This window comes from Triturus cristatus, chromosome 4_2 (genome assembly GCF_964204655.1).
Source record: "Triturus cristatus chromosome 4_2, aTriCri1.1, whole genome shotgun sequence".
Classification (NCBI taxonomy): Eukaryota; Metazoa; Chordata; class Amphibia; order Caudata; family Salamandridae; genus Triturus; species Triturus cristatus.
In genome coordinates, this window is record NC_140586.1 from 504,202,440 (window position 1) to 504,227,241 (window position 24,802).

At 42.6% G+C, this 24,802-nt stretch overlaps 1 protein-coding gene across 3 annotated transcripts in view; it reads left to right on the forward strand.

Moving 5' to 3' along the window:
• Positions 1-24,802, forward strand: part of LOC146834618 (vitellogenin-A2-like) — a 512,107-nt gene that overhangs the window by 132,580 nt on the left and 354,725 nt on the right. For all 3 annotated transcript variants that reach the window (XM_085602090.1, XM_085602091.1, XM_085602093.1), the window contains exons 4-7: positions 4,835-5,086; positions 5,200-5,361; positions 5,445-5,593; positions 10,339-10,489. In XM_085602090.1, the coding sequence (XP_085458216.1) occupies positions 4,835-5,086; positions 5,200-5,361; positions 5,445-5,593; positions 10,339-10,489 (714 nt within the window). The remainder of the gene's footprint in view (positions 1-4,834; positions 5,087-5,199; positions 5,362-5,444; positions 5,594-10,338; positions 10,490-24,802) is intronic.

Consider the following 24,802-nt stretch of genomic DNA (forward strand, 5'->3'; position numbering starts at 1 on the left):
CATACTATACACTTGTCTTTTACACCTTCAATTCCCTAGTCAGTATCCATACACTTCCAGGAAACATCCTGTCACTTCCTTTGCAGTTCTCTAGAGACCCATTCAAAAGCATGTACTAATCCATTCACTGTGCTAAAAGTCAAACACTTATAAATTCACCAAGACACTCTCTTTCCAGTACTCTAATGATTCAGTCACTGCCTAAGTATTCATGCACTGAGCCAGGTCCTAACACATGGACTTCTTCAAACCCCTATCCACTACGCATGCAGTCCTCTTACCATCTACACACTTGTCTTTCACACCTTCAATTCCCCAGTCAGTATCCGTTCACTTCCAGCAAACACCCTGTCACTCCCCTTGTACTCCTCTAGTGACCCATTCAGCATCATGTACTAATCCATTCACTGCGCCAAACCCTCATATATTCACCCAGGCACTCTCCTTGCAGTACTCTAATCATTCAGTCAGTACCCAAGTACTCATCCAGTGACCCAGGCCTTAGTATATGGACTGCTTCAAACCCTTTTCCACTATGCATGCAGTCCTCTAACCACCTACACAATTGTCTTTCACACCTTCAATTCCCTAGTCAGAATCCATACACTTCCAGGAAATACCCTGTCACTCCCTTTGCAGTCCTCTAGTGACCCATTCAGCATCATGTACTAATCTATTCACTGTGCTAAAACCCAAACACTTATAAATTCACTAAGATACTATCTTTGCAGTACTCTAATCATTCAGTCAGTGTCTAAGTATTCATACACTGAGCCAGGCCTTAGCACATGGACTGCTTCAAACCCCCATGCACTATGCATGCAGTCTTCTAACCACCTAGACACTTGTCTTTCACACTTTCAATTCCCTAGTCAATATCCATACAGTCCAGCACTTGTCACTGCCTTTGCACTCCTCTAGTGAGCCATTCAGTACCAAGTACTAATCCATTCCCTGTGTGAAAAGCCTAGCACTTATAAATTCACCTAGGCACTCTCCTTGCTATATTCTAATCATTCTTTCAGTACCCAAGTAGTCATGCAGTGAGCCAGGCCTTAGCACATGGACTGCTTTAAATGCATATGCAGTATGGATGCAGTCCTCTAATCACCTACACAGTTGTGTTTCACACCTTCAATTCCCTAGTTAGTATTCATACACTTCTAGCAAACACCCTGTCACTCACCCAGTGTGTCTCCTTATAGTACTGTAATCATTTAGTCAGTTAGCATGTAGTCTTTTAGTGAGGTAGGCTTTAGGGCATGAACTGCTTCAAAGTAGTATGCACTATGCATATAGTGTTTTAACGATCGTCACACTTGTGGTTCAGGGCTATAGTTTCTTAGTCAGTCTTTATATCAAATGTGTTTGTACAGTAATGGAATAGTATAAATTTGAAAGTTATTAATATACATTTATTTTGTATTCTTTTTTACAGATACAGAACAGGAGTGTTTCTCATCTGTTTGCACTCTTCTTGTGCAAGATTTTTTGGATGAAGGGTCCTTAGGTGTTTCATCATACTTGCTGTGCCGCACGAGTATTTTTTGTTAGGATCCCCTCGTAACAGAACTCTTTGGCAAATCTTGAGAGTGACGAAGGTGGCATTGGTCTTTGTTTGCCCCTTGGAAAAAGTAAAAATTTCCTCACCACCGAAGAAAAAGGTTGTGGGCGTGGTGCCTTCTGCAAAACATTTTCCATAGATTCAGTAAATATTTTAAAGCGGCAACATTTACAGTTTTTGTAAGTTAAACTTATAAAATTTTGTTAGCTGTATGCATTTTATATATCTGTGATTTGTTTCTTGTGGTATTTTGTTGAGAATACCATGTTGGTTTTTTTTTCACAATCTTTCTGATTTTCTAGGTCTGTCGTCGACATCCGTGGTTCCCACAGGAGTGTTCCGCCTTGTTGTTTTGTATTATTGTTGTTACATTTTGTTTATTAGTTTATTGTTTATATTTATGGTAATAAAAAAATAAAGTTTGAAAATAGTTTATCGTTTATATATTTATTATGATAAAAAATAAAGTTTGAAAAAAAAATTAATTACGTTTTTGGTTGTTCTCATAACTGCTGTGTGACTCTTTCTTGTTCTTATTACTGTTATTTGATGGAGTCCACCATGGTGTAAAATTTTGGGGCACTTATCGCTGGAATACTGGTGATTTCTGCAGTTTGCACCAACTTCTGAATAGTGTGTTAGATTATCTCAACTTTACTTCCGTTAAAGTGCTGATAATGAAATGGAGAGTAGCCGTTCCCGTGCAAAAAGACACAAGATGCACCTTTCTGATTTATTCTAAATACTAAGATCCTGTATTGAATTGCACTGAGGTATTGGCTGCACTTACAGTGTACACACAAAATCTATTAAGAAATCTTATTGTATTTATATTGATTGGGAATAGTGCGTCAGGTGCTGGATCTTGACGAGATACACTGCTCAGTTCGTATATTGTTGGGCACACAAAAAAAATCACATCACAACTTTCACACCAATTGCAATGCGAAACAAATTCCGGCGATAAGACACGTTAGCACCAGGGATTTTACACCTGCTTTCTGCTGTGTTAAGCAGGACAACTACCTGCACCATGAAAGGGAACACAGCCAAGAGCCACACCAGAACACCCACAGGTGCCATAGAGTCAATGAGCATGATACAGGGATACCCATGAGGGCCAGAAGACTTATCTCAACAACTCCAGGACCGCCAATGCCCCCCAAACCCACATCTTAGTAAGTGTGTCCCTGTGGTCATTGTCTTAGCATGATAGGCACGAGCCCTGCAACATCACAGTGTGCTGTCACCTCAGCGTTGGCAGTGAGCCTGGATGTGTAGCTACGCACGCATCCTCCTGCATGCACAACTGGCGTGTGCTGGTCTGGGGTTCACAGGTCAGTGCAGGGGTGTGCCTATCCGGCAAGGGGAACGGGGTGTCTCGGACATGTCTGTGTACAGGAAGTGCGGTAAGGGTGTCTCTGTGTTCTGGTGTGGCCTGTTACAAGAGCCGCAGCAGTCGATGTTGTAAAGTGGCATGCACCACCTCCAAACAGCACTTGGATGTTGTAGTTGGAATGTAGCAGGACATGCGCAAATAGGCATTACAATGGTGTGCCGTACGAGTGCACGAGATACAACAGCGCACCGTACAAAAGTGTGGGGGCTCGTGGGAGGGAGGAGCAGCCGTTTGGCAGCATAACACACAGTGAACTCGACCATGTGCCACATGCTGGGTATCTCATCCATGATGACCAAGGTCGCAGACATCCCAAAACACCAACGACTGGCCTTTTTACACATCCTGTATGAATACAGCGTGGTTTTCACTTGTATGCTCGTTCAGTGGTGTGATGTTGGCGGGTTGTGTGACTTGTGCTCCTTGTTAGTGTGTTTAATTTTGGCCATTGTTTGTCTATACTTGTGCTGTACTTAATTGTGCATGTGTGCCATTCTGCCCATCTCCCCCCGTCCCCCACTCCCTGCTTCTTCCTTTTCCTAGTGCTGTTGTGTCTATAATTTTGTTGCTGCACACATAAATATATGTAAAGAATAAATTAGAATAGTTCCTTGATTCTTTTAGGTTTCAAAACTTCTCTATTGGTTTCTTTTTAATTTTAAATATGAACCGTTTTTTTAAATATTCAACAACACATAGAAGTCAGAGTGCAACGTATTCTATCAACACACTTTCTAGAACATTCTACAATACGTGCAGGTTAAAAGTTCATAGATTTTTTTAAACTTTACGATATTTTTTTGTAACATTTTCTTGAACATTTAACGACACGTGCCGGTTAAAAGTTGACGATTGTTTTAAGTTTGAACAGTGCCTTCCAAATGCAAGTAGCAGGTGTGGTTGAGCTGAGCAAATTTTATCCTATGATATGTACTCCACATTTAAACTGCTTTTTCTTAATCAATCACAAAGATGCTTTTCCACAAAACTAATGTGCACCCTACTTTTAAAAAAGAATGCTTTTCATGATATCTTTAGAGATAAGTTATAGATAGGAATTAGCATTTAAAAAACCTTTGAAATTCACTGAAAAAACCATAGGTTTCATGCACGTTATAGTTAGGAATTGGCATTTAAAAAACCTTTGAAATTCACAGAAAAAAACATAGGTTTCAGGGGTGTTATAGTTAGCTGGACATTTCCCTCGTGCATCAGCAGTGCATTGCGGGGGCGCGAGTTATAGTTAGCTGAACTAACTATAACAGGGGAATTTCTAGGGTTTTGTACGAGGGAAATGTCCAGCTTACTCTAACACCCCTGAAACCTATGGTTTTTTCAGTGAAATTCTAAGGTTTTTCAAATGCCAATCCCTAACTATAACGCCCCTGAAACCTTTGGTTTTTTCAGTGAATATATATATATATATATATATATATATATATACATATGTTTATATTTCATGAAGGTGTGAAGTTAAGACTAGTAAATCTATCTATACTTTGACATTTTGGTAGGTCAACATTAAAAACTACGTCATAGATGTGGGATAATAAAAAGCATTTTTGATTAAACTGTATTTGGAGGATGGGATGTATAACATAATCAAAGCCACTACTTACATGTATGCCTCAATTATATAGAATACAGAAAATGCATTCTGAATTTTAAATTTGTAAGGGATAGTACTCCAGCTAAGTGAAGGCATTTAGTCTGCTGAGTGCTAACATCTGAAGGAATTACACAGGTGTCTATACTTACATAAACGTATGTGAATGATCATTCATTTAATTTGAAATCCGATTTAACGTTATACTTGATAAACATTCAATCATATATAGGCTAAACATTTGTAAATACTACTTTGCTCTTAGATGATATCTCCAGAAATCAAAGAGTACAATGGCATCTGGCCCAAGGATCCATTCACTCGATCCTCAAAGCTGACCCAGACTCTTGCTGCTCAACTCAGCAGACCTGTGAAGTTTGAATACAACCATGGGCAAGTTGGAGCCATTTATGCCCCGGATGATGTTTCTGAAACTATTCTGAACATTTACAGAGGGATTGTGAACCTGCTGCAGGTCACCATCAAGAACAACCAAATTGTCTATGACTTACAAGAGGTTGGTGAATCAACACAGACAACTAGACTTGTACAGAATATATTGTGTTTTCCATGTATTCCATTTGCACGGGTTTAAAGTTCATATGTTTACAGTTTTTTTCATTTCCATAGGAGGGGATCTCTGGTGTCTGTCATACAAGGTATATGATTCACAAAGACAAGAGGAGAGGTCAACTTATTATTGTGAAATCCACTGATCTAAACAACTGCCAGGACAAAGTAGTGCAGAACCTTGGCATGACCTATGTGGAGATTCATCCTTCTTTGAAAAAGGTAAGGGGTGTCTAGGAGCTTTTCTGGAAAGCTCATTTATGTGCATCGTCATATGTTACAGTTTATGTGTTTTGTGAATTTAGAATTTTAAGAATGTAAGAGGGGCTACCACATACACGTATGAGATGAAGCACATCGACTCTGGTCCTCTTATAACGGAAGTGACAGCAAGACAGGTGTACCAGTTCTCCCGCTTCGATGAACTCTACGGTGCTGCAGTTATGGAGGCAAGGTATGCCTGTAGAAAAGTGTGCTAATTATCAAAGTATGTATGACTAAATATGAGGCACAAATGGGCTTGTTCTGAATACCACTGGAGATGTGGTAGATAAATCAGCCTGGGGAATGGGAGTGGTGAGCAGAGGTGGGAGGGGAATATATACATAAAAAACATACCTTACCTTTAAAACGGCCACCGTCTTGCTGCTTCTCTTCAAGGGGACATCCAAACCAGGAAACAGCCAAGCTCCCCATAGCCATTCACAATGCTGCAATGCAGCAGCATTGTGATTGGCTCTCCTTAGTCGATCACAATGCTACAATGCAGCGTTCTGATTGGTCTGAGCACCGTGGTTCTGGGGACTGGGGGCCTTTGGATGTTCCTCACCAGGCTGTGTATTACAGCCTGGTGGGGAACATGCAAAGTGCACATGACTGTTTGGCTGGGCCAAGACGGTCGGCCAAGCAATGATGTGCCTTTGGAGTGTGCAAACCACTCCTACCCCTATAACCACAGCCCCGCCCTGCCCCAACCAAGCCCTGTAGCATAGAAAAATAAAATGATAATCATTTTATTTTTATTTTTTTCTGTTCAGCGAGCAGTGTGGCAACACTTCTCTGCCTTAGCGGAGGAACTGCCCATAGGGAAAAACCATTATCTCGCACTGAGATATGTTATGTTATTGTTATTTGTGGGTGCACTTAAAGCAGAGCTCCATAAAAGTACACAATATAAACCAAGGAGCATTTCTTAGGAACCAACAGCTGACTTTATTAATTAAAAAGCAGGGTTTTGAGCTTTTTCCAGGATATGGGTAGACCGAGAGCGAAGCTTAACGGGAAGTTTGTGCCACTCTTCTACCACAGAAACAGAGAAGGTCCTACCCTTGAATGAAACTGTGTTACTGCTAGGAACAACAAATAGCCATTGGCCTGATGATTGTAAAGGCTGTTGCATCTTATCAAGTCGAAATTTGACAGGCAGGAAATTAGGGGAAAGGCAAGTGCTAGAACCTTATATGGAACCCTTTTTCTAACTGGGAGCCAGTCAAGACCGCTAAGTGGGGGAGAAATATTATCTTGGTGTTTGGTGCTAATTGGAGCCGTTTGATTAGCTTATCTGCTAGACCGAAAAACATGGAGTTTTCTTGTTCAAGATGTGACTGAATCAAACCCATGACTACAGCAATGTGGAGTCTAGTGGCCACTTAAGAAAGTATTTTCCCTAGGTGCTTTATTTGCCAGAACCAGGAGCTGGATAGGTTAGATATCTGGCCATCAATGGAGAGGTCTGACTCAATGTGGATGCCCAAGTTGTGACCGAACTAGACATAGAAAGGAGGGTGCCCATGAGTACAGGCCACCAGAAAGAGTTCCAATTGGTTGGTGAGTGTTGGGTAATGAGAAGCTCGGTCATGGTTGACCTTAGTTTGAGAAACCTATCGTCCATCCAGTGGTTTACCTTGGCCAAAACTTTACCCAAGGTGCCCTGAGAGTGGCAAGTGAACCGTTAATCCATTTGGTTCAATACAACAGAAACATAAATGCAAATCACAGAGTGCACTGAATGGGTACATTGCAGATCAGAACTCGAGCGTACTTGCCTCAATAAAATTGAGTGATCTAATGACTCCATTTTAAGGGGAGAGGATGTGGCATTATGGCAAGAGCTGCAGACTTTGGAACTTAGGAACCAACCCGAAACTATCATTGCAAATCCCCTTGACTTAACAAAAGATAGCTTCTACTTTTCCATCTGACTCCCACTAATATGGTTCCCTTGGACCCCTCGGGCCACTGGTACCCCCTAATTAAAATGGTTCTCCTACATCTGACACCTACCCCCCTTTAGTTTTGTGTGCTCAGAAGTAATGTAGCTCGTCCCTGCTTCTCTCAGGCAATAATTTACAGTACAAAACCAGGAGGGAATGCCATTAGGCGGCGATAACTTTTCCTTGGGGAAACACTTCTAGATCTAGCATTTTGCAGAAATAGTTTTTGAATAACCGGTGGTAATAATGTAAACATTTGTCTGCATATATTTGAAAACCGTTCATGGTAAATCTGTTAAAATGTGCTGTTACTACATTACTCTAGTTCTGTAGTAGAGCAAAATGAAGTACAGTAGAACACCTACTGCCGATATTGGCCACTACTGCAGTACTATTGCATGCTGCAGATTCTGATCATACACGATAGATCCTTCTTGGGGTTACGTCTTAAGCAAGGTTCTATTATGCGGGTGAGAAAACGTATTTTATTAACTCCTTGTTATGTAAATAATTCAGTTTGCAAACCCGACTGCATCCTCTTTCCTTCTTTGCTTCTGATGTGTTTTTCGAGCATCAGTGGTGCACTGTTTAGATGCTTACCCAATGTGAGGGCACTGAAAAAACTGACTCCTGGTTTCATGCTCAGTTGGTCAGGGGACCGCCTCTTATACAGGGCTTTTGAGCACTCAGTTGAGTTGGGCAGCTTGATAAGGCTTCGCCCCCTAGGATTCATTGCATGACAGAAGGTTTGTTCCAGTGTTAACCGAATACTTGGAATCTGAAATGTTTAGGCAATCACCCATACTTAGATGTTACCATGTCCTCCACCGACACCGATGTGGTGGTCTAAGCTTCGGCTACAATATGCAATGGGAAAACTTGTAACGGTGCTGCATGCAAAAATTAGCAGGTTTGAAAAATCTATGAAAGGTATTGGCCATCCGCGTGTAGGTCCAGTATAAATGACAAATATGTTGCAGGATCAATGTAAGTCGATCGAGTCCATCTTCTCGATCTGCTTCAGATTTCGGATGAGACAATTGGCTCTGTGCCTCGAAGATTGGATCTCTAGGCTGTATTGTTCAAGTGTTTATCCTAGACTACCCATGAATGATAGTTACTGTTTTTAGAATATTTCCAGCCTGAAAATGTACCATGTCAACTGAATGCATTTTGTTATTATGTGGTGGTATATTTAATTTCTACACCAACAAACCAAAATAAAGTTAGAGTACTTTGGTGCGTTTGGCTGTTATTGGTGTATGAATGCATCAGGAGTCTTCTGGCTCCGACATGGGAACATTCATCCTAAGTAGATATTCAAGAGTACAAGGGATGGGGAGAGAACCATGTGGGTACACCAATGATAAATACCAGAATGCTGGAACAGTTGAGAAATGAAGGCGCGGGATCTTGCTCTTGGCAGATTCTGTTCAGTTTACCACCTAAGTTAGCTTGCCATTTGAAGGGCCCATCCGGTGGATGATGTCACAATAGATCTCAAAATCCAAGCATAGGTCATCAATAACCCCAACATTCTCACACGCTGAATGTGGGTGACAGTTAGCAATGTAGATCTGGGCATTACCCCTTTAGGCATGGTACTGAACTATGGGGCTATTAGGATGGCGTGCGGACCACCATAACGGGACACGGGACTGACCGTGAGAGGTGTGGAGGTCCCGCTGGGCCCATTATGATGCGACCGCCACCCTGGCGGTCGCATCCCACATATTTTACATTGTGGCGGGCGGTGCTGTAAGCAGCACCCGCCGCAATGCAAAATAACAAATACCAAAAATATGCCAATGCTGCACTTTTATTGAACATTGCCTTTCACGAAGTGTATTGACTCAAACAATATCACTGGTGACTACTTTTTCAGTCAGATTTAATCAAAACGTTTACTCAAATTACATTAAATTTTTTCTTACACAATACATTCCACAAACCTAAAAGCACATCTCATTGTAATGTCCACATTGTCTTTTGAACATATATTTTCTTTTATACATTTGAGACACCTCCGTGTTGAATCAATATTGACATACAAATCCCTTACTCACTATTCACTCATATCCATTCAATCCCATTCATGTCAATTTGACACATTGAACAAATCCAAATAATATTAAATACATATACACAAAAAGACCATCAACATAAACAGTATTAGTGATTTTTTAAGAACATTAGACTCTGTTTTTTATTTTTACTAATAGATTGGCCTCAGAAAATAAGGTCTACGCGTTTCGAGTCCCTTTTCTTGCTGGGACTCTCGTCAGGACCGATATACACTGCAACTTAATGCTGTCACAAACATTCCAAAGGTGTTAAACGTCCAACTTCTAATTGAGGTGTCAGCTGGTGATGGGGACACAAGTCGTTCGTTGCACGGAAATTCTTTTGATGAATCTAGGTCGGTGGACCGGAATGGCTCAGATGTTGTAAATTCAACTTGCCTCGTTAGTCTTTGAGGACTGCTAGCAGTTGATTGCAAGCCCGCCACGGACACGCTGGACGATTTTTCCTCAAAGACTAACGAGGCAAGTTGAATTTACAACATCTGAGCCATTCCGGTCCACCGACCTAGATTCATCAAAAGAATGCTGTGGCACATTGCATCACTGGAGCATCAAGTGATGTTCTGGCGGCATAAAAGTGCGTCTGGGGCCTCGTAAATAAAGCCTTAAGAGCCATGGATTGTGAGAAATTAACAGCTGTTGGGGTTTATTTATATGCCTTGGTGTCGCCAGTGTGTCACTTTTTCTCATATAAAAAGTGACGCACTAGCGGCGCAAGGGGCTTGTAAATATTCCCAGCTGTTTATAGCACATAGTGCATAATGTATAATGCGGTGCATTACTGATCTTTAAAATACACAAACTTCAAAATCTCCACATCTTGGCATCCCGAAATAGAATTAATTAACGTTAAATGCCTGTTTTATGTTTACATATTGTTTCTGTCTTTACATCCTTTTCAGGCAGGTCCTTTCCTGGCTTGAAACTAGAAGTAACCAAGTAAATACACCCCGAACCCAATTACAAAATCGAGGAGGTCTTCGTTATAATTTTGCAACAGAATTGCATCAAATCCCAATTCAGTTGGTGAAGACCAGGAGTACCGAGGCACAGGTATAGCGCACAATAGTTTTACATACAAAACCAATACAGACGGTGAAAGGAAAGAGATGTAGTGTTGTTTTGTTTGAGCCAATGCAAGAGTTTCTAATTGATTTTGCCGTTTATGGGACCGTTATTATAGCCCTAGAGCCCGACGCTGGAGCGGGCCATAAATGGTCAGTATAGCCCACTACTGCAGGCTTTAAGGCTATATTAGAATATTGGAATGTTGAGCGCTCCATTGAAGACAATGGAGTAGCTCCGGCCTTCTAATGGCTGGTGAAAGCCCGGAGCTCCAACAATGTTTGTCTTTGACAGTAATAGCTGTGAACAAAAGGTCTCACTAGCCCGAATTTCAACCCCCTTGGGCTCCGGAATGTCATAATTCCTTATAGCCTGCTGTAGCTGGGCAATATTGGCCATTAGAGGCCCGCTCCCTTATTAAGGGCGCTCGCCTTCGGCTTGGACCTTTAATGCTGGAGAGGGCCTTAAGACTATATTGTCGGTGTATCCTTTGTATTTTGGAACAAGGTAAAGGATTTGTCTTAGAGAAAATGCTTTGGAATGCATGTTCTAATACCATCAAAAGAAAACTGGCTCAATAAATAAATCATAAAAATACCCATTTGTTAATACAAAAAATAAAATACTTTTAAAATGACAGCAAAATGAACAAAAATCTTAAATGGTTTCAGGAAGTATGGCTTTTCAAAGCTCAATGTAAAAAAAAAGTTTGTAGAAATCACTGGGAGACCTTAAAGTCAATTTTATCCGACTCTACAGAAGACTGAGACTTATGTAACAGTTTTTTGCAGAAACAGGAACAGAATATGCTTGGGATCATAGGACACTGGTGTGTAGTGACTGTCCCCATACAACTGCAGTACCTATGAGTCCAAGTCCGACTAGCAAATAGTGCCTCACTTGCCCTCCTAACCTTACCAGAGAAACAAGTGAATTGGCACCTTAGAACACAACACTCTTGATCCTCTCAGGGATCGTGGTAACAGGACGCACCCTTTCATTGTCTCACTCGTACTCATCCCCAATAAAATAAACAAGAGACACAAAGGACGTTTAGAATCTTTATTCAAACTATTGTGTCCTTAAATGCAGTATTCGTGCCACAATTAGGTAACAAATGCATACTAAATATACTGTTAGCATGGTCAATAAACTATATATCATAAAAAGCCTATCATGCTATAAGACAGAATATCCTAAACCCCCTAACTTCTACTGAAGCTTGATGATGATATATCAAAGACCTCTGGAATTAGTGGCAGACCCCGTAACTTAGCAGACACTGCTGAACATTCTACATCTCAGCTGACGTAGTAGTCTTGTTCCAGAAACCTCGCTCAGTGTGTCTATTTAAACTCCTGTGCTCAGTTAGAAATGTGCTTACATAAACAGCAGCTGCATTCTCGTGTTATGTCTAGGTGCTAGTACCAGACCAGAGAGAATAACAAGGGGCGTTGTTGTTCGACCTTGTCTGCGATGTTTAGACTAAAGCCCAGGAAAAGAACAGAAAACAAAAACATATGCAGGTTCTGTGTCAAAGTATAGTGTGGAACAAAATCAAGCAGGCTTATATAATAATGTATGCAAAGGAAAATGCGGCCGACAATGTGCACAATTAGGCTAACATAGGGAAAACTACAATGGGCCTTGCAGGAAGCACATGCCAGTTTCAGGTTGATCACAAATGTAGTGGGGATCTCTTGAAGAAATCACAGCTGATGCTATTCCTTGGGATTCTACCTTGCTCATAGACTTAGAAAATGTTTAGAGTACATTTGGAGTAAGTAGCATCCAAGGTGGAAGAACAGCAACCCACAGAATCAACAGAAACACACACACACACATGGGACTGTGGGATCCACCCAGGAGCTGTGATAGCATAGCCTATCAACATGGGTAGAATTAGGGAACCAGATTGAGAAGGCATCACTCAGTGAGTCTGAGGATGGAATGCATTTAGGCCAAAGTGCTAGAGAGCAGATACAATTGAGCCATTCATGGAAAGATGTGAGGGGGAGACTCTGGCATGGGTTGTGCTCAAAATCCCTTCCCAGGACATAACCGGGCCAAACATGGAAGTAGCCACAGGAATGCACCCTAAGAATCTATGCTATTCACTTGGACGCCTAGGCTGGATGTCTTGGGAAGAGAGGTTACAAATGCAAGGGGAGGGGCAAAACACAAAGACAGGGCAGTCTTCTAACCCATCAGTGAACAGGGCACAACCACACATGCACAGTTTTGTACTTGTCAATCTTGACAACATTTATTTTCATGTTCAATTAAGAGCACATGTAGCTTGACCCTCAGTTACACCAAGGGTCAAATACCAGATGTCCAGAACAATCAAATTGGGGAAAGAGGTCAAAGAGATGAGTTTTCATACTGAAGAGCAAGATAGGGAGTGGTACATTAAATAATTTCCCAATTAACTCTCTACCCATGCATGTTATAACAAGTTGTATCCATTTCTTTGAAAATGTTATTCATAGGATTGCCTATAAAACCCACATCACCAATTTATGGGCTTTAAGTTGTTTCTGTAATCTGTTCACTCATAAACAACTTCTTATATGTGGCATAAGTTCTTTAAATGGGCATGTACTGAAGTAGTCCCAGTGCCACAACTTCTCACTGTCTAAGAAGTGTTAATATGGATATTGATGCGTTTGTCACAAAAATTAACTATTGTCCTTCTTAATAGAATCACCCGTTCAGAACTCCACATCTACCTTAACATTGAAGTGTGTAGTCAGGCAGGCCCTGCAACCTAAGCCCGGGTTTACCGATTGATGGGTCACAGGTGGAAGGGTGCATAGCTGGCAGGAAAACACTCAGGCAGGAAACCCTTGATCAATTCCACAAATAGGCACAGTGACATTACATAGGTCAGGGGAAATATCCTAATAAAGCACACATGACCGGTGGGGGTCCATGTTCCTAAATACACTATAAAGTCAGATGCCACATGAGCTAGTAACCTAGTACAGGTAGTGAGCACGCGATCCCCATGCCGGACATTTAGTCACATTTACCACTGGCCACACTGTATCCATGCAGGTCAAGACCTACCTGTAGTAACCATTGACCATTAATTTATGACTCTAAAGGTAGCAACCAACATTCCTCACCATATATGGTACGCCAGAAACCTTTAAAGATTTTTGTAATATGGTATAGAAAGAGACCTCAAACTTAATGTAAATGGCAGAGTATTCATACCTAGTACTTGTAACTGTTCTCCCAGCTGAACTGTTTAATCAAACAAACTGTTCCTGTTTTGCCAAATGCCTCTTGTCTTCTGTTTTTGAAGGAAATTTGATTTGAGCAACAGAAGAATACAAATAGTCAGAATCCGAAATCACAACAGGTTTAAATCATCAAGTCTGCTGACATAAGGCTCGCCTCCCCATATGCTTGCAGCTATATTGTGCCAGCTAGTCCAGTTCAGAATTCATCATTTGAAACTTTTTTTTTTATATTTGTTTATTGATTCAATCAGCATAGTGACATACAAATATAAGCAATTTGAATAGCCATACCGAAAAAATTAACAAACCCCCACCCCCCCAACAGGGCAGACGACAGTATATCATACATTGGAAGTATAAGAGATATCAGAAACAGGTATGAGCAGTGGAACAGCGGTCGTTCGAGGAGTGGCCTTGCGTCTTGAAAAATTACTTTCCACCAGACAGTAAGGGTACATAACAAACAGTTCATGTCAAGTCTGGCTGAGTGAGCAAGTATGCAGTAAGCGGTGCCCAGACATCCCTAGGGTGTGAGGCCTCAGGTAATTCCTAAGCGTAAATATCTAATTTGTCCCTGCAATAAAGCAAGTCTCGAACCCAATTTTTTACAGTTGGAATGTTTTTCGCTCCCCAGCAGAGTGCTACAGCCCTCTTAGCAACCAAAGTGAAAAGTGCGGTTATCCACCTATTGCAGGGCTTTACATTTTTCACATTACCGAGCAGGCAGAGTTTTGGTGTGCAATGCACCGGTTCCAGCACATCAGTGAGAATATCTGTCACCTTGTACCAGAAAGCAGATATTCCAGCACACTTCCAAGACACATGCAAGAAATCAGCGTCAGTGTTTCCACACCGCACGCAATTAGCAGACTCGCGCAGACCATACTAAGTTGCAAAGGGGTATAATAAAATTGGTGAAAATGTCCAAAGTGGATAAGTCGGAGATTACAATTTGCCGTTAGACGACCAGTTACCTCACAGCAATTCTTCCAAACATCCAGTGTAAGTGCAGGCCCTAACGCATTCTGCCACCTAAGATAAGAAGGTTGCTCTTCAGTCTTCCGCTCATGCAATGAGGCACAATAGAGTTTGGTGATAAAACCTTTTCGCTCCTCCCCCCCCTAGCATAGCTTGCAACACTTGCAGAGAAACAGGTTCCTCCGGGTAATCCGGGTAAATAGTTTTGATAGCTTGCCGAACTCTAACTTAACATGAATCCGCGAGCTGTGGATCCCTGTACATCTTGCAGTGACCTGAATCAACCTTGTCTGCAAAGATCTTCCATCCAGGATATACCTACTGCTGCTAGTTCCCGCAGGGCTGGTTTTTCCTTCGCAGCCGATATGTCAGGGTGTGAAGCCAGTGGTAACCGTGGGGCATATCTATATGGGAGCTGCGCCCTTTTTGCAAGCATCTTCCAAGCCCATGCAGTGCAGAACACTGGGTTAATCTTAGTCCTAGGACCTTCCGAACCCCCGGAAAGGGTTGCTGACTGCAGAGGTAATGGACGGACAGCGTCGGATTCAAAAGCAATATGAGGTTGAAATAGTGGCAGATAATGCCAGTAGTGCGCAAACTGCGTCTGCGCACATAAATAATATAATCAGAATTCAGGACCTTCAAACCCACTCCGGTCAAACGGCTGCACTAATACATCCCAACTACATCTAGGTTTGTTCCCACGCCATACGAATGTAAGAATTGCAGATTGTAGAGTCTGGAATAGTGCTATATTTAGCTTAATTGGAATATTAACGAAAAAATATAGTAGCTTAGGTAAGAAGGTCATTTTTACAACTGCAAGTCGATCTGCAAGGGAGAGAGAGACAAGCGCACCCACCGCTCGGCTTGTTCAGTGATGCGCGTGATAGCCCGACCATAGTTCTCGGATATCACCCTTTCAGGGTCTCTATGCAACCAAACCCCAAGATACCACACTGGATCTTGAGTCCACGTCAGTGGGAAATCCAGGTCTATCTCCTTGGTACCAGCTGTCAGTAGAAACACCACGGACTTTGACCAATTGATACCGAGGCTGGAATATCGCTCGAATTTCACATATTCCCGTAGCAGTGCTGGTAAAAAGGTAGCAGGGTCTCGGACATATAGAAGCATATCATCGGCATATAAGGAGACCACTAGTGGTCGCTGACGAATTCTTAATGCCGCCGCCGCATGCAACTGTCGAAGTTTACAGGCCAGAGGCTCCAGTGCCCGTGAAAAAAGCATTGGTGACAGGGGGCATCCCTGTCTCGTGCCCCTTCCAATGGGAAACGCAGAGGAAACCCAGCCATTAACCCGCACACGCGCGACCGGTGTAGTATATAATACCCTAAGCCATTGAATAAAGAACAGAGGTAGACCCATTTGTGCTAGAACTGTAAACATGAAATCCCAGTGGAGGGAATCAAAGGCTTTAGCTGCATCAAGCAGCACAGCCACTGCCTGAAAATCGGGTTCGAAATAGTGTAGCGTGGAGAACACAGTACGCAGGTTGTGCCTTGTGGAGCGCACAGATACAAAACCTGACTGGTCAGGCAAAACTAACAGAGGAATCAGTGGTTGTAACCTGGTGGCAATCATCTTTGCCCGGACTTTGGCATCAATGTTGATGATTGAGAGAGGCCTATAGGATTAACACCGATCTGGGGGTTTATCTGGTTTCAACAAGGTTACCAGCATCGCCTCTCTAAGAGTAGGTGGGAGTTCACCTTTGTCATAAGCCTCCGCAAACACAGCCAGTAACCTAGGTGCAATATCATCCACATATGCTTTATAGAATAAGCAAGAGAACCCATCCATACCAGCTGCTTTAATTATTTGAAACTTTAAATACCTTTTGAGCACTTCTTGGTCTGATGTCTCAGTAAAGAACTCCAGTAGAAAAAACTTTCATATGTTAAATCAGTTCTCTTCCTGTCTGCCCTCAAGGAAAGTTTTTTTTATGTTCAGCCAAGTGGACGTTCACTCCTACCTTCTATGGAGAGAAAATGAGACTATTGAGGTGTGAGCAGCATCATTTACATGCAACATAACTTGAAGTGTCCCATTGTGAGAGAGTGGGAACCATTTATGTTTGAACACCATCCTTCACATCCAATTTAATGAGTAGAGCACTCAACAAAAGTAAATTTCTAAATTTCGTTGATGTACATATATGAATGGGAGCTAGCTGCGGGCAAGATTGCAATTAAATGCCTGGCTTCATCAACCTCCTCCATTAGCATCCTTAACTCTCTCATCGTAGGGTGTAGCCAGGAGAATTAGAAGAGCCTCTACATAAGTGCTGGGCTTATGCTAATGATAATAATAATCTTTTATTGATCCATTAATTAAAACTTACAATTGTTATAAAATCACAATTTTAAAAACATCAAGTAAAATTCAGCGTTTGCTTATCTCTATGCAATTGTCCTTCATTAATTGTAGAAATTTGGATGCTACTAAGTACCAATATCAGATCAAAGCATTTACTATGTAGGTTATAAAACATGATAGCAATGCTAGTGAAAATACTCAGGGAAAAGTGCTGGGTACTTTGGCTTGGTGTCAATTTCATCACACAGGAAATTCCGGGCCAGAAGAGAAAGACAACAAGGCTTAATACGTGATAGGATTGTTAGTGCAAATATTCTGCAATAAGTGCTCAGTGCTTTGTCTTGATTTCATTTCAACATACTGGGAAATACAGAGCCAAAAAGAGGAACACGATAGATCATAACAGGGCCACTAATGTAAAGACTAAGGGCAACTCTGGAAAAAGTGCTTAGAGCTTTGATTTGATTTGATTTCAACGTACATGGAATTTTGAGCAAAAACAGAAAAAGATAGGTCATAACTGGGTCACTTATGTTAAGGCTAAGGGTGACAAGAAGTGCATACTGTTTATTCCTCTTAATACTGAATTAATTGGTGCCCTGTAAGGTAGGGGGTTGGCGACAGGGGCATCGCAATCCTTCCTCATTGTCTATTAAATTGGTGTCTTAATCAATTTGTCAACAGTGTCAAATAATAGTAAGTAAGTGCTCCTTCATAATTCTATCTTTGTCGGTTTTTGGGTCTGCGATGCACATAAACTTAAGGAATTTCCCCCAGAACATCCTATCCGCTCCCTGAGGAAAGGCTATGATTGCCGACACGTACGTATTCCGTTCCCAACAAAGTACTGTCTCAACAGACCTTTTCATTCCATCCTTAGAGCTGGACAAGTGCAAGCGATGTGGCAAATGTTTTCCTGTGATTAGTTACAGAGCCCGAATGTTGTCGCACTGGAAGTTCACCTTCTAACGGGGGAATTATGACGGGTGCAGAGATCGCCTAATCAAAAATTCATCAGTTTGAGCTTAGACTTTAACCCGAACAGAGTCCTAGGTATGATTGTGGTTTTAGAAGGCCGTCTGAGCCTATTATCTTCCAAGTGTGAGATCTTTTGGACAGCACAGTCTATCGTTGAGGGATGAGATCCTTTTCTCAGTTGAATTTATGACTCTATTTAAAGCTGCTTGTAAAAGGGTTAAGGCCCAAAGATTCTGTGCCTTAAAAGTAGTGAGAGGCAGGTTTAGGTAGTCATGAGCCTGGGAGTTTCTTGGGTCACTTATGGGCTCCCAAACAATACTGCTTTAGGTGGGTCTGGGATAGTTTTTAGGTCTCGCCTAGGCAGTGCGCATGCGCTGTCTCTCCGAGACATCAAGTAATCTGTATATGTGTCCACTCCACCTACTCCACCCTCTTTGCTTTTAATTGGTTTCTTTGCTTGTCTGCTTTAATTTCTTTGTTTTCACAGGCTAAAGCGCTTTGTAGTTCGGCCTCCTTTTCTTCGAGGCTTGTTATTTACTGTATTTTACAATGCATTCACACGCGGCTGCATGCCTTTTTTTAAAAATGGATTTACCTTTTTTTTTACTACGCATTCACCGCGCTTTAGCTTTAAACAGCTTAAGTTAAAACGCGGGGGCCGAGATTACTTTAAAAGCAAGGGCAATCACGGCACCCGAGCTTTAGCTTATGATGTTTACAGCTAAAACGCGAGTGCGGTGAGTGTAACAAAAGTCAACAAATAGAAAAAAGGCGTGGCCGACATTTTTTTTCTATTTGCTTACTTTTGTTACTATCGCCGCACTCGCGCTTTAGCTGTAAACATTATAAGCTAAAGCGCGGGTGCCGCGATTGCTTAAAAGTGAAGAAATAGACCATGGCCAATCAGACGCTCAGAACCTGAGAAAGCCTGAGCAAATTTGTGTTACCCAATTGGCAGCTTTATTTAAAAAAAGATCCCGCTCTGTCGGCCATAGGATGAAATACAAACTTCAGGAGACAGAAACATCTCCGCAAAAATACTGCATGCACAGCCAAATAACGTTTGGAAAGAGGTCAACTCGGCCGTGCAGTCTGTAGGGCATTTTGGTTGTATGATTACAAAGTGAGAAAAGACCTACAAAGGGTGGGTGGGGTGATAGCACGCAAATGCATGGCATAGGCTGGTGCAGATTACAAGGAACACTGCCATAACACGCGCACAGTAAAGGTTGAAACCTATGGCATCGACATGCTACACACTATGTATAGCATCCCAAGCTGTTCAATCGCTAATTTGTAACGAACATCTTCCCACTCAAGTTACTTTGGGTGACCGCATTTTGAAAAACAAAACTGGGCCGGGGACATTTTAGGTGACCGTGAAGAAGGACTACGGTTTTACATCAGCCATTAGGCAGAAAATGACTTACATGACAGTGCGCCTCAACATAGAAACGCGGACAATGAGGCACTAAGGAACCAAATTAAAAGCAACTTTTAAACCCAGCCTCACTGGTGTTAATTCAATTGTGTTCTGATAAGAGCTGCGAACTCGTCCTGACTTTGAGCACCTAAAAAAAACAATCTCCCTCCGTTTACAGTCAAAAACCAGGACATGAGCTACATTTGTTAAAATCTGCCGGGACAGTTGGAGGAAAACCGTGAGTGTCTTGACAAATCCAGGACGCCCGGTCACCTTAAGGTTACACAATACTACCTGGCACAGGCCTGGTACACACTACAAGGCATCTAAAATGCTTTACATAGGAGCGTGTAATATAAATGTTATCATCATAGACGCACATACTACACACACTACAAGAGCAAGCCTATACGTTTCGTCTTTTACCCTGGCTATGCTAATTACTATATGGTAAAAATGGATTGCGCAGTCAATGTCATTGCTTGACAAATATGCTACAGATTCACATAATGAAGGCAGCCCTGATACACACTCATTATATAACCAGGCTGAGTACAGTCAGGGTGTATACTTGGTCCACGACACAACCAAACACCTTTTAGACTAGACAACCGCCTCATAGCAGAAACACTGCACAATGAATGGCAGAGAGATGTTAAGGTTATCCCATTGTGCAGGGAAAGACCTACGCTAACTGCATGTAGCAGAAGACTTCTGAGTATATTCATCGACACAACACTGCCAAATTATACAATCACACCTAAAGAGCAATTAGGGAAATACGAACACAAAGCAACCAGCAAAGATTTGTGTTATAATTGTTTTTGTGATATACTCGTGGCTTAATATTTTAATTGGTTCATATTATCAGTTATTTTACAAATAAGATCGCAATAACACGGCTTCCTCGTGACAAATCAACTTCTTTTAACTTCATAGGCATGACTGCTTTAATTTGAAGCTCACATTGTGGGTCACTCGCCTTAGCTCATTCACATATTTAACTCGAAACTTTGGTGTTTAGCATTGAGCACAGAAATAATTCCGCCATTGTTATGTAACAGTCCAGTAAAACTGTCCGCCTTCGCAGTAGACGTGCTTTCGCGGTTCCCCTTTTCGTTAACTTTTTTCATGCTACCGAAACCTCGCACGTTATAAGCAACACAATATTTTATTTCAATTGGGGGGTCCGATGCGCATTATGATTATGAAACCAGTAGTTATAGACTCCTTTGGCCACATCCCCTCCCCCATTGCACTCTCATTGTAGTGCCATTATGTTTGAACAACCATCTTGGAACCGGTTTTCCCAGAAAAAAACAAACAAAATCCTGGTAGATTTCTGAGTATTGTAGACTGCAGCGGCCGAAATATCTGAAGATGCCAGTACTTAATTTGAGCCGGGGCTTTCCGGTGCTAAGCACCTGCACTTAATTGGTTTCCGGTGCTCGGCACCGGCACCAAATTGTCAACACCATATTTAGAACAGTCCACCACATGGTGGCGCTGCTCATCTAATTTAGAGAGGTGCAGAACAATGGTAGTTTAAGCATACAATATACATTAAAATTGTTAATACCTGCCTCCCCAGCCATTGCTTTAGCTTTGGGGACCTGGAATAATCTGAGCTGACACATTTACATGCGAGAGAGATGGACAGTAGTTGTTTTGGCAGCGATGACAAGGGAGATGGGTGGTACAAGCAGCAGTGGCCTCCTGGTCAGAGCCCTGGCACTTAATATTTTACAAATTAAGCACTGGAAGATGCGAATCCACAAGTACATCACAGGCACTCTCTTTAAACAGAAGGTGGGAGCTCTGCAGAGATCAGTTTCATTAGACTTGTATCATTGCAATGCAATAGTTTGATTTATAGTTTCTCTCCGATTAAACAAAGAAAATCTCTTGCACATTGGTATAAATATATACCTGGTTATAAAAACTGGACTGAACCCACAACTGGTAAAAACATTGAGGAATTCAGTGCACTGCACCGACACACATATTATTTGAAATGGTTAATATGTCCAGAAAAGCACCTTATACACTATTCCTTTCCCACTCATGTGGACAAATAAGAAAGCCACGCAGTATAACCTCCAAAAAGCAGCTGAAATCTGCATGCAATTTAAAAGGCAAACAACTCAGCTATCTATCTATCCATCCATCCATCCATCCATCCATCTATTCTTGATTATAATGGTTGTTAGACTTGGCATCTTTTGGCGTTTTTCCCCTGAGTTTTTGCTTTCTGAGCTCCCGGTTTTGACTCTGTTTTTGCTGGCGTAACGTTTCTGCGCACTTTTCGCATTGCTGATCAGTGGTAAAGTGCAGGCGCTCCCTGTATCAATTGTGTTATGGATTGGTGTTTCCTTGATTGGATATTTGATTTACTTGTTAGTCCCTAGTAAAGTGAACTGAGTGTGCCAGGGCCTGTGAATCAAATGCTACTCGTGGGTCTGCAGCACTGATTGTGCAACCCACGTGAGTAGCCCTGAAAAGGTACCTCAGACCTGCCATTGCAGAGTCTGCTCGCAGTTTGTAACTGCATGACGACTTGGCCAGTGCACACACGTGCCAGTCCCTAACCTTCCCTTTTCTTACATGTCAGGCACCCCTAAGGTAGGCCCAAGGTACCCCTGTGGGCAGGGTGCAGTGTATGTGAAAGGTAGGACATGCCCTGGTGTGTGTGGCATGTCCTGATAGTGAATAACAGCCAATTTCTTTTTTCACTATTGCAAGGCTCTCTGTTCTCATAGGCCAGAATGTTCAGTTTGATTATAACCTTTTATAATCCTAAACTGACCCAGGGAACAAGGTAGAATTTCGAGTTTAGTATGCCTGAACTCAGAATGTTAAAATACATCTTTTAGTGAAGGTCATTTTTACATTCTGTGTTTGAAAATACCACTTTTAGAAAGTAAGTATTTTCTTGCTCATTCATCCCATGTGCCTCTGTGGAATATGGATTGCCTGTCTGGGTTTCGGATGACAGAAGGCTGGGGAGCAGGAGGGCTCCAGATAGTCTAGGTAGGGTCAGGAAAGGGCTGAATAGACCTGGGCTGCAATGGGGGAAGGGGGAGGAGATTTCCTTGCACCTCAAAGGGCCTGGTCTGCCTCTGACAATGCCGTCTCCACCTCCTGCCAGGAATTCACACCAGAGAAGGCAGAACTGGTTCTGGCTGGGCACAGACACACTCTGCCTAGAGGATCAAAGGATTTTTGCATACAAATACTGGGGCCCAGACCCCTGAACTTTAGAACTCACCTGGATCAAGAAGACTGCCAAGAAGAAGAGCTGGAGAAGCTGTGAGGAGGAACTACCACTTTGCTGTGTGCTTTGCTGGGCTGACCTGCAGTGGCTGCTTCTCTCTTGGGTAGTGAAAGGCCTGGACTGGACTTTCTGCAACCTATTTTGTGAGTCTCTCCAAGGGCTTGAAGTAGAGCTTGCCCCCTGTTCACGAAGTCTCAGGAACAGCAAAGACTTCCAAGCTCTTCTGCCCGCAGCACTGGGGACTGTGTGTTTTGTGCTGTATCAGAGTAAAAGCAACTCAACGATGTCTACGACGCCGCTGTTGACTCCGTGTCCTGAAGGCACCGCAGAGGGCACCGTTGCAACGCCGCACCGCAACCTTGGTCTCACCGCCGCCGCCTGTTGATGCCGACACTGAGCCGCTGCATGCACCGCGACCTGTGGGCACCACACTCCACACCGCCTTGCTTCACGAGGACGCCTTGGCCTCCCCGACGCTGCCGCTCCACGCCAAAATTAACGCCGCTGCTTGCACCGTGGTTCTAGGGCACCACTCGTAAGTCACACAAAGCACCGCCCTCATCCCGCACCGCAGCCACCGACGCCGGCACCGACTCCCGCTCGTCAGCCAACGACAGCACTTCAGCAACGACGACGCCGCTGCTTGCACTGTGACCTGCTAGCACCATGACGAGCACCGCTTGCATCTCGCACTGCGACCCTGGTCTCACTGACGGCGCCATCCGATGCCGCCACCGAGCTGCTGCTCGAACGGCGACCTGAGGGCACTGCACGCCGCACCGCTGCACTTCGCACCACAGCACCCGACGCCTAGCGACGCCAGCGCTCCTGATTCTATCAGAGAGGAGCTTGACCTGCAACGAGAGTGACCTCGAGGGCCTCATCGCCCTGCATTTCTCACAGGTACTGTTTGCGGCCGACACCGTAGCTGGCCTGTGACCCTGCGACCAGCCAGAACTGTTGGGTTTGTCGTTCACGACGCCGTAGTTGCCCCGGACGGAGCTATTGACATCGAGGAACTTTGTTTGAAACTTATTTTGATAACTACAGACTTTTTTTTTGCATATGGTTTTGTGGATTTTTGTTGTTTTTAGTCTTGTTTTAATTATATAAAAATATTGGATATTTTTCTAAACTGGTGTGGTGTCCTTTTGTAGTGCGTACACTGTATTACTGTGGGTTATGTGCAAATGCTTTACACACTGCCTTTAAGATAAGCCTGACTGCTCACGCCAATCTACCAAGGGGGTGAGCAGGGGTTATTTTAGGAGTGTAACTCCCTTATCCTGACTAGAGTGGAGATTTTTGCCTGGCTTCGGCCTTTGCCCTAGCCTACCAGAAATCCCATTTCTAACAATAGTCCTGATTCATTATGGTAACTTACACTTTTGATTAAGTATATTACTTTTTGTCATTCTTCAAACCCTGAGTATAAGTTACTACTTGAAACAGGCATTTTCAATGCAATAGGTCTCGCATTTGTAAGAGTTTGAGCCATTGGCATTGTTAATGACAATGACTTTTTTTTATGTGTTGTGAAAACCTGCAAACGGTGCGTAAACACTCATTTTGTACTTATAGTCGTTGCTTAGGAGAAACAAGGCTGGCAGTAACTGTGCCTCTTTTAATCCCAGCCTTGCTTCTCGTAAGCAACAACTATAAGTACAAAGTGCATGTTTACGCACTACTTGCAGGTTTTCACAACACATAAATGAAAGGCATTGTCATTTACAATACCAATAGCTCAAACTCTAACAAATGCGAGACTTATTGCATTGCAAATGCTTGTTTAACTTGTGACAAAGTTTTAAATAAGCACTCATGCTGCTCACATTCTGTTTCCACTGGGGCTGGGGAGGCGTGGTGAGGGAGATTGAACACATGTCGGTATGTCCCTGTTATGGCATTATGAATTATTTTCTCAGCTCTTCCTCTCGGGCCACAGCACCATAAGTGAGTGAGGGAGCATGTTTGACGGCCATAACTTGAAGGAGTGGCTGGAGAGATTCGTTTTAAAGAGTTCCTTAAGGAGCAGAAAGAGGTTAGAGTGTTATTTG